General features: G+C 37.8%; 1 protein-coding gene across 1 annotated transcript in view; it reads left to right on the plus strand.

Annotated features, from left to right (window-relative positions):
- ANKRD31 (ankyrin repeat domain 31) overlaps positions 1-14,846 on the plus strand; it is a 145,894-nt gene that overhangs the window by 69,327 nt on the left and 61,721 nt on the right. Inside the window, exons 13-15 of the mRNA XM_027767980.1 lie at positions 8,196-8,248; positions 9,987-11,481; positions 11,968-12,135. Of these exons, the coding sequence (XP_027623781.1) occupies positions 8,196-8,248; positions 9,987-11,481; positions 11,968-12,135 (1,716 nt within the window). The remainder of the gene's footprint in view (positions 1-8,195; positions 8,249-9,986; positions 11,482-11,967; positions 12,136-14,846) is intronic.

Raw genomic sequence — 14,846 nt, forward strand, 5'->3', positions numbered from 1 at the left:
GGGGCCACGCGCTGGTCCGGTGGCCACACGCAAGGCCAGAGGCCACACGCCAGCCCTGGAGAGGCAGCGGAACACGGAGCAGAGCCCCGGCCGCGCAGGACCGGGGGCGGGGGGGCCGTGCAGGCGCTGCCGCGCAGGGCCTGGGGGGCCCCAGGATTTTGTTTTCTTTTGAGCTGTTTGTTAAAATGTTTTTGCTTCTTGTTTATTTTGTTTCTATAAATGGAAACATAAACTTTTCTCCCTTCCTGACCCCTCTGGAATTGGAAAATATTTGGGAGTATCCTTATTTTGTGGCAGAATGGTTATTTGCATACGTTCAATAATACCTGTTGCCTTGAATCAGAAATTGGACATGCTCGCTATATTGGACAGGGCTTGACTGGAATGTCATGTCTGAAGATTAAACCAGAAAACTATGGAACTAAGGTAGATCTCAAATAAGCCAACAAAAGCTCTTGGAAAGATGACCTGGCACCATAAATAGTTCTGCCTGGCACAGAGGATTAAAGAAGCTATATGAAAGAATTCGTACCATAAAATAACCTAAACTTTTCCAGCCCAGCATTGTAAGCAGTAGAGATTGCAAAAGAGCAGCCACAACCAGAGGATTATCTTGAAGAAGGCTTTGAAAGAAGAAAAGAGACTGATCTTTGCTAGCAGATGGTATATCACAGAATACTTGGTAGGCAGGGCTGAATTGAGAAGGTTTATGTGTGAATTGTGTGCTGGGCATTTGCTTTTCAATAGTTCGAGTAGCTGACATGTAAACGTTTTCTCAGAAATATTTAAAACCATATTGTCTCTGTTGTTATAGAGTCACAAACAAAATTATAACAAACATTGTGAACATTATCTTTAAAATTCAGGATTTTGAAATTTTGAAAGTTTTTTATTAACTGTCAAGAGCTATGGAATATGAGCAAAAATTTTTAATGTGTAAAGTAAATGTGGGAAAATGTAAAAATAAATTATTAAAATTAAAAAAGAATATTAGGTACAATATAGCAATTTGATTGTAGGATCATAAGTCTGATTTTCCTTTATAGTTAATGGATCTGTTTTATTATATAAATCATTTACTTGTTCAAGAAATGTAATTGAATGCTATTAGTCAAGTATTAAGACCTGGATCAAAAAACTCTTATCATAAAGAGAGAAGTCCATTGATAACTAAAGGCCACCACGAAGCATTTAAATAATGGTTCTTTTTTTTTCTAAGAATTATTTTATTTCACTTTATGCATTATTATTATTATTATATTTGACCAGAAAGAGAGGGAAAGCAAGAAAGTAAACTACAAGGTCTGGGACTTGAACCACGGTTGGCCAAGTGGGAATCCAGTGCCTCTAACCACCACACCACCTGGCAGCCCCTAAATTTAATGGTTCTTTAGAGCAAAAGACATCCTTCTTAGAGGTGAGATCACACCTGATGGTAAGAGACAGCAACATGTTGAGTCCAGGTCTATAAAAGCACATTGAGATAGATGATTAAATCAGTCATATTTTCATTTCAAAACTATATGAAAAGTTACAAAATATCCAGTTGGAGACAGAAGTACATATATTTTTAAGTTTTTGTTTTGATGTGCTGTTTCATTGCTTGCCTTTTCAATTTTATGAGCACGCCATTATGATGACACTCATTTGGGATTGCTTTCTCCATTTTAGCCCTTTTTCCAGAATTTACTGTATACCAATGCCCACTTCTAACCTACACTTACCCAAGGGAATAACTTTTATGGAAAATATTTCTTAATCTTTTTTCTTAGGATTCAGCTCCCACTTTTCTTTTGAAAAATAAGAGAATTGACTAACCTGGGTTGCATTACCATGTGTCACTGGATGGTTTGAATATTTTTTTTTTCTTTTTTTTGGAGAGTTTTTTGCTATAGGGCGTGTGCACTCGCCAGACAGACAGAGAGGGACAGAGAGACAGAAAGTGGGAGATCACCCCCAGGGGGGATGGCCACACCACCATCTCTTCTCCTCCATTCTCCTCTCGGGATCTTGAGCATGCACGCAAACGCGCCCGGTGTGAATTTTAGGCCACTGGGTCCGGGACGTGAACCGCGGTTGACTACATGGGAGTCCAGCGACAGAGCCATTACACTTAACTGCTGGTCCCCTGGTTTGAATATTTCTTAAATTTGAGCTTTTAAAATCTGTTATTAATATCAGTCTACATTTTTTAGAGGTTTTTGCTATAGGGCGCTTGCACTCACCAGAAAGATAGAGAGATAGAAAGCGAGAAATCCCCCCCCCCCCCATGGGGTATGGCCTCTTCGCCACGCCCGGCATGAGTTTAAGCAACCAGGACTCGAACTGCAGTCGGCTACATGGGAATCCAGCGACATAGCCATTACGCTAACTGCTGGTCCCATCAGTCTACTTTTTTTTCCAAGAGAAAAAGTTTATGAGAGAAAGAGAGCCTGGGGGTCTGAAGCCAAGAGGTGGTTCAGCCTACCCTACCAAAAAGACGTATTATATTTATATGTGAGGGGTAGAAGGGTAAGGTCTCAAAAATGATGTAACATGTAGCAGAGAGTTTCAGCAAGAGTATGGGTCCTGCTTGAGATGGCTGCCTCCAGTGAGTCTTCCCGGGTTTTGGCACCAAATGTTAGGGTTTGGAGTAAGACTCAGGAGATGTCATCTCAAGAGAAAAAAAGGAAAGTTTATTGAAAGAGTTCCCTGCGGGCTGAAGCCAAAGGTGCTTCAGCCCACCCTACAGAGGAGCCATAGTATATTTATATGGGAGGGTCGGAGGGGTAGGATCACAAGAATGAAGGGTACTTTGATTAGCGTACTTGCCTCTGTGACCTTATCAGTCAATCTATGGGTGTTGGCTGCTAGTAGGGAAGGGCTCTAGCTAGAGGATTCTTGCCAAAGTTCACTGCAACCCTCTCCTTATTTTCTGATGGTAAACTACCTAGAGGCCATTCAGGGGCCTATCTAACATTTCCAGCTTTTATCTTTTATTTAAAAAACATGGGATGAGGGTGGGACAAGGACAAGGGATTATCGCTGATGGTCAGTCTTCTGGAGCTGCTTCAAGCTAAGAAGGAGCATTGTCCTTTAGGGTGATGGAGAGGAGTGTGGGTCCTCTGGAGACAGGTTTGGATATTGTACTCTCTAGAGCAGCGAGATTTTTTTTTGGAGAGGTTTTCGCTATAGGGCGCGTGCACTCGCCAAACAGACAGAGAGGGACAGAGAGACAGAAAGCGAGAAATCACCCCCCAGGGGGGATGGTCACGCCGCAATCCCTTCTCCTCCATTCTCCTCTCGGGATCTTGGGCACGTACATGTGCCCGACCTGAGTTCTAAGCCACCGGGTCCGGCACGCGAACTGGGGTCAACTATCTGGGAGTCCAGCAACATAGCCATTACGCTAACTGCTGGTTCCCGCAAGATGTTTTCAACCTGTTCGGGGGGCCAATTGTTGGATAGCATCTTGGACGAAGCAATCAAGTATTTTTAGGAGTGGAGATCCTGTAGAAACTAAGAGAAGAGTTATAATGAGAGCAACTAGGGGAAGGAAAAAAAGCAGTACTCTTCTAGAAAGAGGCAGAGACCCCCTTTTTCTGCTATGAGGTCTAGGCCTCTTCGGTTTTGGAGAGCTGCCACAGCCATGGAGTCTACTTGGTCTTGAATCTGTAATAGACTGCAATATTTTGCCTAGACTTTGTCAAAGGTTGGAGGAAAGAGTTTTAAAGTAGTGAAGAAATGTAGACCAAGGTGTATATTCTAGTCCAGTTAGTAGGTAGGCATAGATAAATAGAAGAACCACAGTGAAAGAACAGGCCTGTATTAAAAAGGCAGGTTGAAATGTGAAGAGAGAATAGGTGTCTCAGGGCTTGATTTCTGCCCTCTAGTTTTCTTTCTTAAACTCCTATGGTTTTTGTCAAATTAGCCCCAGTGAGAGGCTGGCTAGGTGTGGTGGGTTTTGTGAAGAAGCACTTCCAACATAGCAGTGGTATCAATTTTTATAAGAAAGAATATTTGGGCTTACTAGAAAACAAAGATGATATTGCATAATAAGGAAGCTATGAGAGGCAAAGCAAGGGTTCTGGCAGTTGGAGGATCCCCTGGTGGCTCTAATCACTTCAGTGGCAGCCTGAGGGAGGTCATCCCTGGCAACTCCTGGCTCCTGCATGAGATTTTGGAGCTTTTTTGAATATTGAGAACTGATTAAGATAAGAACTTGTCTTTTAATATTTTAATCAACTTGCCATATATAATTTTTTTTAACAAAATTACCTTTAAATTTTTTTCTCTCTTTCCTGTTTACTATTATTTTTCTTTCTTTATCTGTTCTTATAAGTTTACTTTTGGAAATGACATTAACCACTGATTTAGACAAAAACTAAGATCTCAAAGATCAGGTTCTTATTTGTCACTTGAAGGGCTACCTGATTCTTGCCTAGTGAGACTTCTCAGGTGGCAAAGGGGATCTATTGGGCTCTTGGGCCCCATCAATCCTCAATTTTAGAGCCCAGCATGGACTCAGAAGTCCCACGCTCCAAAGGGGCATTCTTGTCTCTAGGGACCAACTCTGCATTGGAGACAAGGCCCCAGTGGGGACAGGAGGATGTCAGTTATAGGCATTGCCCAGTGCCCAGGCCTCCCACATTAGAAACATTCAGTCTTTTCTGAGGCAGAGACTCTATCCGGGCTCTTCCAGATTCTGCCCTCAGATAGAACTTAAGCTCCCAGCCTTCAGGATTACCAGAAATGACTCAGGTGATCAGTCTACTTTTTAATTTAGGTGCAAAGTTAATTTACTTAATTAAAGTATATCTATACAACTATATAAACAGTATCTGTTTTCAATTTCAGATGAAGAGTTTTTAATTATGGTATATTGAATAAAGAACCTTTATCGTGTAAAATACATTAGTTGTTTTTCTTTTTAGTTTTTTTTTTTTTTAATTGCCTGGGAGCATATGTGCTCACCAGAGAGAGAGAGAGAGAGAGAACCCTCAGATGGGGCATGACTTTGCCATACTCCTTTTTCCTCCTTTCTTCCCTCCTGTAAGATTTTAGACATACATGCACATGTGCCTGGGGTGTTTTGTGAGTTGCTAGTACCAGGATTCAAACTGCAATTGGTTGTATGGGATTAGGCTCACCTACCATTGTGCTGTGAGGCCAACCCTTTATTTGTTAATTCTCTCTCTTAGAGTAAAATGTATCTCCTTGGTGTAGAACAGGGACTCATTCTTACTAACTTTATAGTCTTGGATAAATTAACATTCCAGATTTTTAATATGTAAATTTGGGTTTATAATATCTACTTATCTACCTGCGTATTTGTGAAATTGTTGCCGTAAGGATTGGAGTTAATGTGTATACAGTACCTCCACACTGTACTTGGCACATGAAGGGAGATCAGAGTGCTAGAGGGAAAAGAAACAGTTAAGTCACCGAAACCTACCACCTCCAACTCTGTATTTGTGTAGTAAGGCAGTTATATTAGAGAATGTAGCCTTAAAACTGAGAGGATGGGGCTGGAAGGTGGCACAATGGTAAAACGCATGCTGTACAAAGAAGATCCGTATGAGAAGATCACTGGTTCATCTCCTGAGACCTCCCAGGGTTTGTTGGGCATTCATGTGCCCCTGTTCTAGTCTGGCAAAACCCAGGGTAGATTATAGGATTGGGATCTTGTTTGTGATGATACATCTTTGTCTGTCTGTCTGTCTCTCACTTGTGGACTAATAGAAAAATATTTTGCAATAATACTACAATAGTAATTGTTGTAGACCAAAGAATCATCAGTAGGTATTAAAATTTGTGGACAAAACCAAGAACAAACAAAGAAACAAACAAAAACCCTGAGAGGAAATAAAAGCCCCTTTGTTATTCTGGATTCTCTTAGGAACCATGCCTGACAGAGTAGTTCCTAGAAAATATTTTTCTACCCTGTACTAGCCAGTTTGAAGAAGGCACAGTCTCCTTAGTGCTCTTAGAAAATAATAATAGCAATAATAATAAATTACTTTCTGTGTGCTAAAACTTTTCTAAACTCTCTCTCTTCTCCATCCCCCCACCCCCAGAGGGCACATATGCTCACCAGAGAGAGACAGAGAGAGAGGGAGAAGGAAAGTGAGAAAGCACCCCCTATGGGGCATGTTCATGCCACAATCCCTTCTTTTCCATCTCTTCCCCATTTTGGGATTTTGGGCATGCAAACATGTGCTAGGGGTGTGTTTTTCAAGCCACTGGGTCCAGACCTTGAACTGTACAGTTGGCCATGTGGGATCCAGCTGCCTTAACTACTATGCCCCTGGCTAGCCCTCCTCTGAAGTCTTTACATGGAATATATCATTTGATCTTCACAATAATTCTATAAGGTAGGCACTTTATTAACTTTCATTTATGGATATTTTGTGGAGATAGAGACATTACGAAACTTGCCCAAGGTCACTCTACTGGTAAGCAGATGAGTCAAGAATGAAACACAAGAGTGAGGCTCCCGAGACTATGCCCCAAGTCCCTTTGCTTATAGAAGGACATACCATATCCTCCTCACCTGAGTGAAGTAAACAGATGAATGTCAGGTTTCATTGTGCATAGGATAATTTGATTGCTATTGTGAAAATTATTTCCAAGAAATATATTAAATTGCTCTCTCTTCTAGTCATATACTTGTAAACATATTTTATATTTCTAGCTTATAATATATATAGGGAATTTGTATTCTTTATATATCGTATCTAAGATGTTTACTCATTTACTCCTTCCCCTTTCAAATATTCATTGAATATTTCCTATGTGCTAGGCATTATTTGTAGGTTTTTATCTTTTGTGACCAAATACATAAGTAACTATAATTCCACCTTCAGTGTCAGAGAGAGAGGGAGAAGGAAAGTGAGAAAGCACCCCCTATGGGGCATGTTCATGCCACAATCCCTTCTTTTCCATCTCTTCCCCATTTTGGGATTTTGGGCATGCAAACATGTGCTAGGGGTGTGTTTTTCAAGCCACTGGGTCCAGACCTTGAACTGTACAGTTGGCCATGTGGGATCCAGCTGCCTTAACTACTATGCCCCTGGCTAGCCCTCCTCTGAAGTCTTTACATGGAATATATCATTTGATCTTCACAATAATTCTATAAGGTAGGCACTTTATTAACTTTCATTTATGGATATTTTGTGGAGATAGAGACATTACGAAACTTGCCCAAGGTCACTCTACTGGTAAGCAGATGAGTCAAGAATGAAACACAAGAGTGAGGCTCCCGAGACTATGCCCCAAGTCCCTTTGCTTATAGAAGGACATACCATATCCTCCTCACCTGAGTGAAGTAAACAGATGAATGTCAGGTTTCATTGTGCATAGGATAATTTGATTGCTATTGTGAAAATTATTTCCAAGAAATATATTAAATTGCTCTCTCTTCTAGTCATATACTTGTAAACATATTTTATATTTCTAGCTTATAATATATATAGGGAATTTGTATTCTTTATATATCGTATCTAAGATGTTTACTCATTTACTCCTTCCCCTTTCAAATATTCATTGAATATTTCCTATGTGCTAGGCATTATTTGTAGGTTTTTATCTTTTGTGACCAAATACATAAGTAACTATAATTCCACCTTCAGTGTTTAAAGGAGACAGGAGACAATGAAAGAGACACTAAAGTGCTTTCATTTTTTAGCAACCTAGGTTTTATTTTTCACACAATCTTTTATTCCTATGCATTCACAGGTGATTGACCTTTTTCACGCACATGTCTTGAGAATACAGTGTTCAAACTAGGACTTTATTATTATTATTATGCAGACTTCTTAGGAAATTATGATAATCTAATTATGAAAGAATTTCTTGTTTATAAAGGTAATTTGTACACTGTTGCATAATCTATTTAATGAAGAGGACATATTGGATTTATCTATGGGAAAAATTAAAAATATTGAGTTCAGTGCTCATCTTTCTGGTATTAGTTATTTTGTTTTTTTTCATCTGTTTTGCTTTTTCTATAGAAATATTTTTTTCAACTTTCTAAAGATAGTATTTGGTTCTGATAAAGATGGACATTGTAAATTAATGTTATATATATATCAATCATAACATAAAATATATGCATAATTTTATTTGGTTTTCTCATGGCAAAGTATTTGTAGATTTTAGAAGTCTAAAGTCTGAGCACTACTGTTTTCTTTGATTTTTTTTCTTTCTGTTTACAGCTCAGAGAAGTACCACTGACCCATTAAATATAGAAGATGTACACCAGAATAAGGTATATCTTTTTTTATTAATACATGTTTTTCCTTCTTTCTTTTAGAGGTTTATATAATAGGGTGTGTGTACTCACTAGAGAGACAGAAAGCAAGAAATCACCACCCCACCCCCCCCAGGGAAGATGGCCATACTGCAATTCCTTCTCCATTCTCCTCTCAGGATTTTGGGAATGCATGCACATGCAGCTAGCCTGAGTTTTAAGCCACTGGGTCCAGGACTCAAACCACGATTGACTACATGGGAGTCCAGTGATGTAACCATTATGTCATCAGCTGGTTCCATTAATAAACATTGTTTTTGGGAGAGATATTTTTGCCATAGGGCACATGTGCTCACCGGAGACACAGAGAGAGAGAGACAGAGAGACAGAAAGCAAGAAATCACCCCCCTTGTGGGGGGATGGCTATGCTGCAATCTCTTCTCTTCCACTCCCCTCTCAGAATTTTGGGCATGCACACATATGTGCCCAGTGTGAGGTTTTTGGTTTTATTTTTTAATAATTATTTTATTCAACTTTATTTTTTAATTTGACCAGAGAGGGGGAGAGGGAGAGAGAGAGAGAGAAAGAGAGAGAGAGAGAGAAAGCAAGCTGCCAGGTCCAGGACTCGAACCATGGTTGGGCATGTGGGAGTCCAGCGACTTTAACCACCTTATCACCTGTCCCCTCCATCTCCCCCTTTCCCGTTTTAAGCCATTGGGTCCAGGACTTGAATCACAGTGGACTATGTGGGAGTCCAGTGATGTAACTATTACGTCATCTGCTGGTCCCAATCAACATTTTTATATACAACTCTTGGATATTTTATAGATCATCAGAGAGAAAAGAATGACTGCTGAAGCATTAGTCAGGAAATAGTGATTTCACCTTTGCTTTTAGAATACTTAGAGTAATTACATGAGAGTTAGAGTGTTCTAGGCTGTTAGATGGAGAAGCAATTGAGCAAATGTAACATATCTGAACACACTAATGTATTGGTATCCGATTCCTTTCTTCTCTTCATGGAGCCTGAAGTTTGTCAACCATGTTATATTTCCTTCAGCCTAAGCATAGTACAGGAATCAAAGGTGTGAGTCCATCCTTTCAAACTTTATATGGTGGGCAGTTATGCTTCATCTGGTGCCTGAGTTGTGGTGAGTGAGAGGAAGCAGTGTTCCCATTTTAGTCTTAGCAGCCCACAATAATCTTTCCCAACAGACTAATTTAGGAGCATATCTGTCTTGTTTCTTGTTTTTAAATCCCTTCCTTCACTGCTATACTTATGATTCTCCCAGATACCACAGGAAGAAACTCTCCTAATTCTATCTGTAGTTATATAATAATTGGGAAGGGAGAACGTTTTGAAAGAATTCTTGTAAAATTTCCTTTTAAAGAAAAATTTGATCTGATCAGTTTCAATTTTAATCTACCTAATTTTTCAGATCAGAGAAGCTTATAAAAATTAAGTAGATTAAATTTTTAAATTATGTTTAGTAAGGTTAATAGTTCTAAAAACTGGCAAAAGGGAATTAAAATGTATGGTAGAAAATAAAGATTAGTATGCATACTGAGTATAAGTCTGTTACGTTTGCTTTCTATCAGTCTACTTTTCTGAAATATCAGATTAAATATATTTCAGTGAGCCATTTGATCATATTATAAAATTGAATGGAATAGTAGTTTATCAATAATCCAGATTGAATTGAGTATAGAAACATACATGAAAATAAAAGCTAACTATATATTTTTGTTTCTATAGAAACAAAAATTCAGTTCTAAAAACCACATATGGTTTGTTCATGGTGAAAATGCCAACAGACAGAAGCCAGAACATGTAGAAGTTGATAAAAGAAGCAAAGAGGGTTTATTTATAAATAAAGAAGATGTATATGAATGTTATCAAAAAGATTTCCAAAACACAAAATTTGGTAAATCCAAGCATAAACGATCAACTCTTAACCAAATATACTCCACAGAACTCAGAAAGGGCGGTCTCCATAATGTTAAAGATCCTAGCACAGGTGAGCCTAAAAGTAGAGGAAGAAGAAAGACATCATATAAAAGGACTCGAGTAGATGATGGAGATTGCAATTCAAGAAAGGCAATAGCTGTCTCTTCTTCCAAAGGAATACACAGATTGATTACTCATCAGCAACATAGTCTCACCCTTGTTGACCTTCCAGAAGAGTCATGTGAGCCTTTCAGTCCAACCTTGTCAAGCCTGAAAAATGGATTAGATAAAAATATCAAGGTTTGTTCCATTTCGGAAGAGACACATACTCAGAGCCTGGAATTATCAGATAGCCAAGAAATAGAATTATTGGAAGAATCCATTAACCAAATTGAAGCTGTTTCTCTCTCAGGACTTTCAATACATAAAGAAATTGAGTGTCCACTTGTTACTACAACTCAGCAGCCTCACATTCACCATGAACAGCACAGTAGCTTTTATATATCTGGTGAAAACAGTAACTCAGATAGTGAAGGTAAGAGCCTTAATAAATGGGAAAGTTGTTTCCTATCCTTTGTAAAGGGAAATTTTGATGATGATAGTGGTGATTCCTGTATCTCTGAGAGGGCTGTAACTTCTAAAAAGGTGGTATGTTCTACTTATTGCAAAAAACACTATAATTATGAAGATAGTAAGACAAATAGAGAAGAAATGGATTTTCAGCAATTTTTACCTTCTGAAGACCATATTTCACAGGAAAATGAGTTACAAGTGGGCAGTTTACCAATAATTTCACCAGAAGCTGTTAATTTTTCTGATCCGGATAATGTAATAATTTCTGACCAGCATATTCCAAATCATGAACAATGCATGTATGGAACTTCTTTTGATCACTCACATGTTATTCCTGAGCAAATTTTCCCGGCCTGTACGAGAATACTTTCAACACATGAAGTTTCAAAGTTGACTAGTCCTGTGGAACTATTCAAAGAACCTCAAGATTATAGCCCAAGAGCCTTAACTCCTTTAATGAATCAAACAGATACACGTATTGTGGAAAAGGTGAAAAAGAAACAAAATACTCAAATGAATTACACTGACAAAGGCCAAACAAATTCTTCAGGTATGCTTGTATCCATAGATGTTCAGTCTCAAGTAATAGAAACAACTACAGTTGGAAAAAGGAGAAATGATCTTCTAGAGGGCAGGACCATATGCAATACAGATTTTCATTCTATTGACAATACAAATAAAGAATTGACCAACATTCAAAGAGAAGAGAAGGAAATTTCTCACAAACCAGGTATTACTAGTATTCTTCAAGTTGTATGTATTTCATATAGATTTACTAAATTTAAGAAATTTCAACTGAATTCAATTCAACTCATGCCCAAACTGAAAACAGTGAAAGCATGTGCACCATAATTTGTGATGCTGCTAAGCCTAGTAGCTAACTAATAGTGTACTTAGAAGTAAAACTATTGTTATCAAAGTGGTTGCTAAACTGATACTGACAGAAGTTAATAGTATTTTTATAAATATTTATGTTTCTTCTTAATGTAGAACTTATTTAGCATTAGAAAATCTAACATTATTGTAGCAAAAAATTATTAGCTCCATTGATTTAAACTATTCACTGTATACCCTTCAGAATAGCATTTTTAAAGGCTTCTACTCCTTTTAACAGTCCAACTTGGAAAGGAACTCTAAAGACATGGTAATTTCTTTTCTAGTCATGTAACTAGTAAAGGAACTACAGCACTGATATTGTAAAATGCTTATACTTCAGATAAGGAACTAACTGATAATACTGGAGATGAAAGCACTATGAGAAATTGTGAAGAGGAAAAAGAAAAAATGGATTCAGAAATCCAAATATCTACTAATATCCAAGAACACAAAGAAGTTGAGAATTTCAGAAAAGGACAGAGTCTTTCAAAAGCTACTTACAGTGAAGGTTTGTATTCCTATAATTGTGTAGGTAAAAGTTTACACAGTCAAACCCATTGGTCTACTCTGCTTCAGGGAATTTCTAAATTTTTAGATATAGTGCTCATTTTTCCAGTCATCCACTAAATTATAAGATTATTTCAGCTATATGTATTTTTTAATTGCCACAGGGCATGTGAATATTCCAGAGAAAAAAGAAAGAAAGATGGAGAAAGTAACTCACCATGGATATAGTCACACTGCATTCCATTCTCCATTTCTTCATCCTGTCAGGATTTTGTACATGCCCGCACACATTCCCAGTGTGTTTTATAAGCTGCTTGGGCCAGGACTGAACCATGTGAGATCCAGCTCCCTTAACCACTAGACTACAGGGCTAACCCTCTATGTATTCTTGTTAAGGCACCACTTGAGAATCTACCAGTCTTCAGATAAATTCTTATCATTATTTCTGATTATGATTTCTAATTGGTTATGTTCGAGATAAAAGGTAAACAGGAACTGGATGGTGGTATAGTGGTAAATAAAACCCAATGATCTGAGAGGCTGACCTTCATGGGAAAGTTCTGAGTTTGCACAGAGACTTCTCTGAGTATACCAGGCATGTTTGAGCCCAAGATCTGGAGCTAACTGAGACTCGGGGTAGATCACAATGTGAAGACCCTGTTGAAGTCTCTTTTTTCTCTCTCTCATCGAAAAATTAGATAAATAATCTTTTTTTAAAAAGATAAATAGCAGAGACATCAGGAATATTCAGTGGGAACAAAAGAACTGAACTGTGTTAGATCCCTTAGATACTTTGACTCAGTCCTTTTAACATAAGGGAAATTAAAGAAGTATAATTATTAGGTCTTTTTGTGGCAGATGAATGAACTTTATGTTTAGACATATAGACAAATTATCTTTTGGTAGTTCTTGGAGCTAGTTCTGTGGTGAACATTGGGCTGTACCACTTCAGGTTAACCATTAAACACTGAAAAGTTTATTTATCTACTGTCTATTAAGAGGAAGGACACTGGATTATTCTCCATGAACCCCTTCCTGTTTTCTTCTTATATAAACTGAAGCCCTTTTTTGTACCTCCTGTGGTGGGTTGTATAGTGGCCTCCCAAAATATGTCTCTGTCCTAATCCCTGGAATTTATGAATGCTACTTAATATGGTAAAAGAGTGAATATTACCTTCTTTGGCAAAGGAGTCTTTGCAAATGTATCAAGTTAAGGACCTTGAGATAAGACTATCTTGAACTATTCAGATGATCCCTAAATCTAATGACAAGTGTTGTTATGAGAGAGATTTGAGATAAACAGAAGAGATGATGATGTGAAGATGGAAGCAAAAGTGTGTGTAGCCAAAAGCCAAGAAAGCCAAGGAATGTTAACAGTCCTCAGGAACTGGAAAAAGCAAGGAAGGGTTCTCCCTTAGAGCTCTCAGAGGGCATGAGGCTCTGCTGAGGTTTTGCTCCAAGCAAATTATTTGAAAGGAGAGAAATTCACAAAGCCATGAGAAAATAAATTTCTGTTATTTTAAGTCATCCAGTTTGTGGTCATTCGTTATAACTGCCAGAGAAAACTAATATACTACCCTAAGAACACTTGATCATATTTAATTATAATTTTTTTACATGTATCATTCCACTAGATTGTAAGCCATTTGTGCAGAGATTTCAAGTGCCCCAGGGGTAAGAATTCCAGATACTGACATCTAGGAATTGCCTAATGCAAAGACCAGTTTACCTCCTGTTCACCCAGTACTGAACTCAACCATGCCCTGAGCTCTGCCATGCTCGCTCACCCTCCATAAATTTCCAATCAGCATTTTAGTTTCTCTTATTTAAATATGAAAAGGTAGCCAAAGACCAACAAGTACTGAAGAAAGCCCAAATGTAAAAAAGACATCAATGTAAACTAAATAGAAAAAAAGAATACAGAAGAAACAAAAAAAAAATGTAAGAATTATGAAATACTTAAAACTTAAAGGTAAAACGGTAGAGGAAATAAGCTCAGAGGACAACACAGAGCTCTTAAATGTTAAAAACAGAATAGCAGAAATTAAAGATAGGTAGGTAGACAGATAGATGGATATAGCAGGATTAGAAGGTAAAACTTGACAAGTCTACTATAAAGGAAAAAAAGGAAATGTTGGAAAAGAGGAGAGAAAAGATAAGAAAATTAAAACATTACTCCAGCAAATCCAGGGAGAACAGTGAACAGAAGAAATAATCAAATAAATTATACAAGAAACAAAGGACAGGGTTTCCATATGGAAAAGCCCACCAAGTATCCAGTAATGAACAATGCGAATTCAGAACAGGAGTAAAAAGGATCTTAAAAACTTCCAGTGGTGAGAAAAATGAGTCACAAAAAAAGGAACAGTAATCTGAATATTTCTTAATGGCATTTAACTTATTAATAGTAACACTGGATTCCAAACTACAGTACACTTAATGAATAGGTATAATGTAGTACTATTTGTTTCAAGTTATGGACAGATTTTGCTATTTTAAAATTTCAGCTAAATGCTGTAGAGATGTATGATGAAAGTAACATTGACTAATTCTTGAGTTTTTGCTCTAAAATATTTGTCACACTACTAATAACTCTTTGTGTCAAACAGTCCAGGAACAAAGTTAGAGGATTTGTACCATCCACAATAAGAATTACTGGGACAGATTTTTCAATTTAAACTGCAGGTCTGCCATCTTAGGTATATATATATA

This window comes from Tupaia chinensis, unplaced genomic scaffold (genome assembly GCF_000334495.1).
Source record: "Tupaia chinensis unplaced genomic scaffold, TupChi_1.0 Scaffold145093_1, whole genome shotgun sequence".
NCBI classification, from domain to species: domain Eukaryota; kingdom Metazoa; phylum Chordata; class Mammalia; order Scandentia; family Tupaiidae; genus Tupaia; species Tupaia belangeri.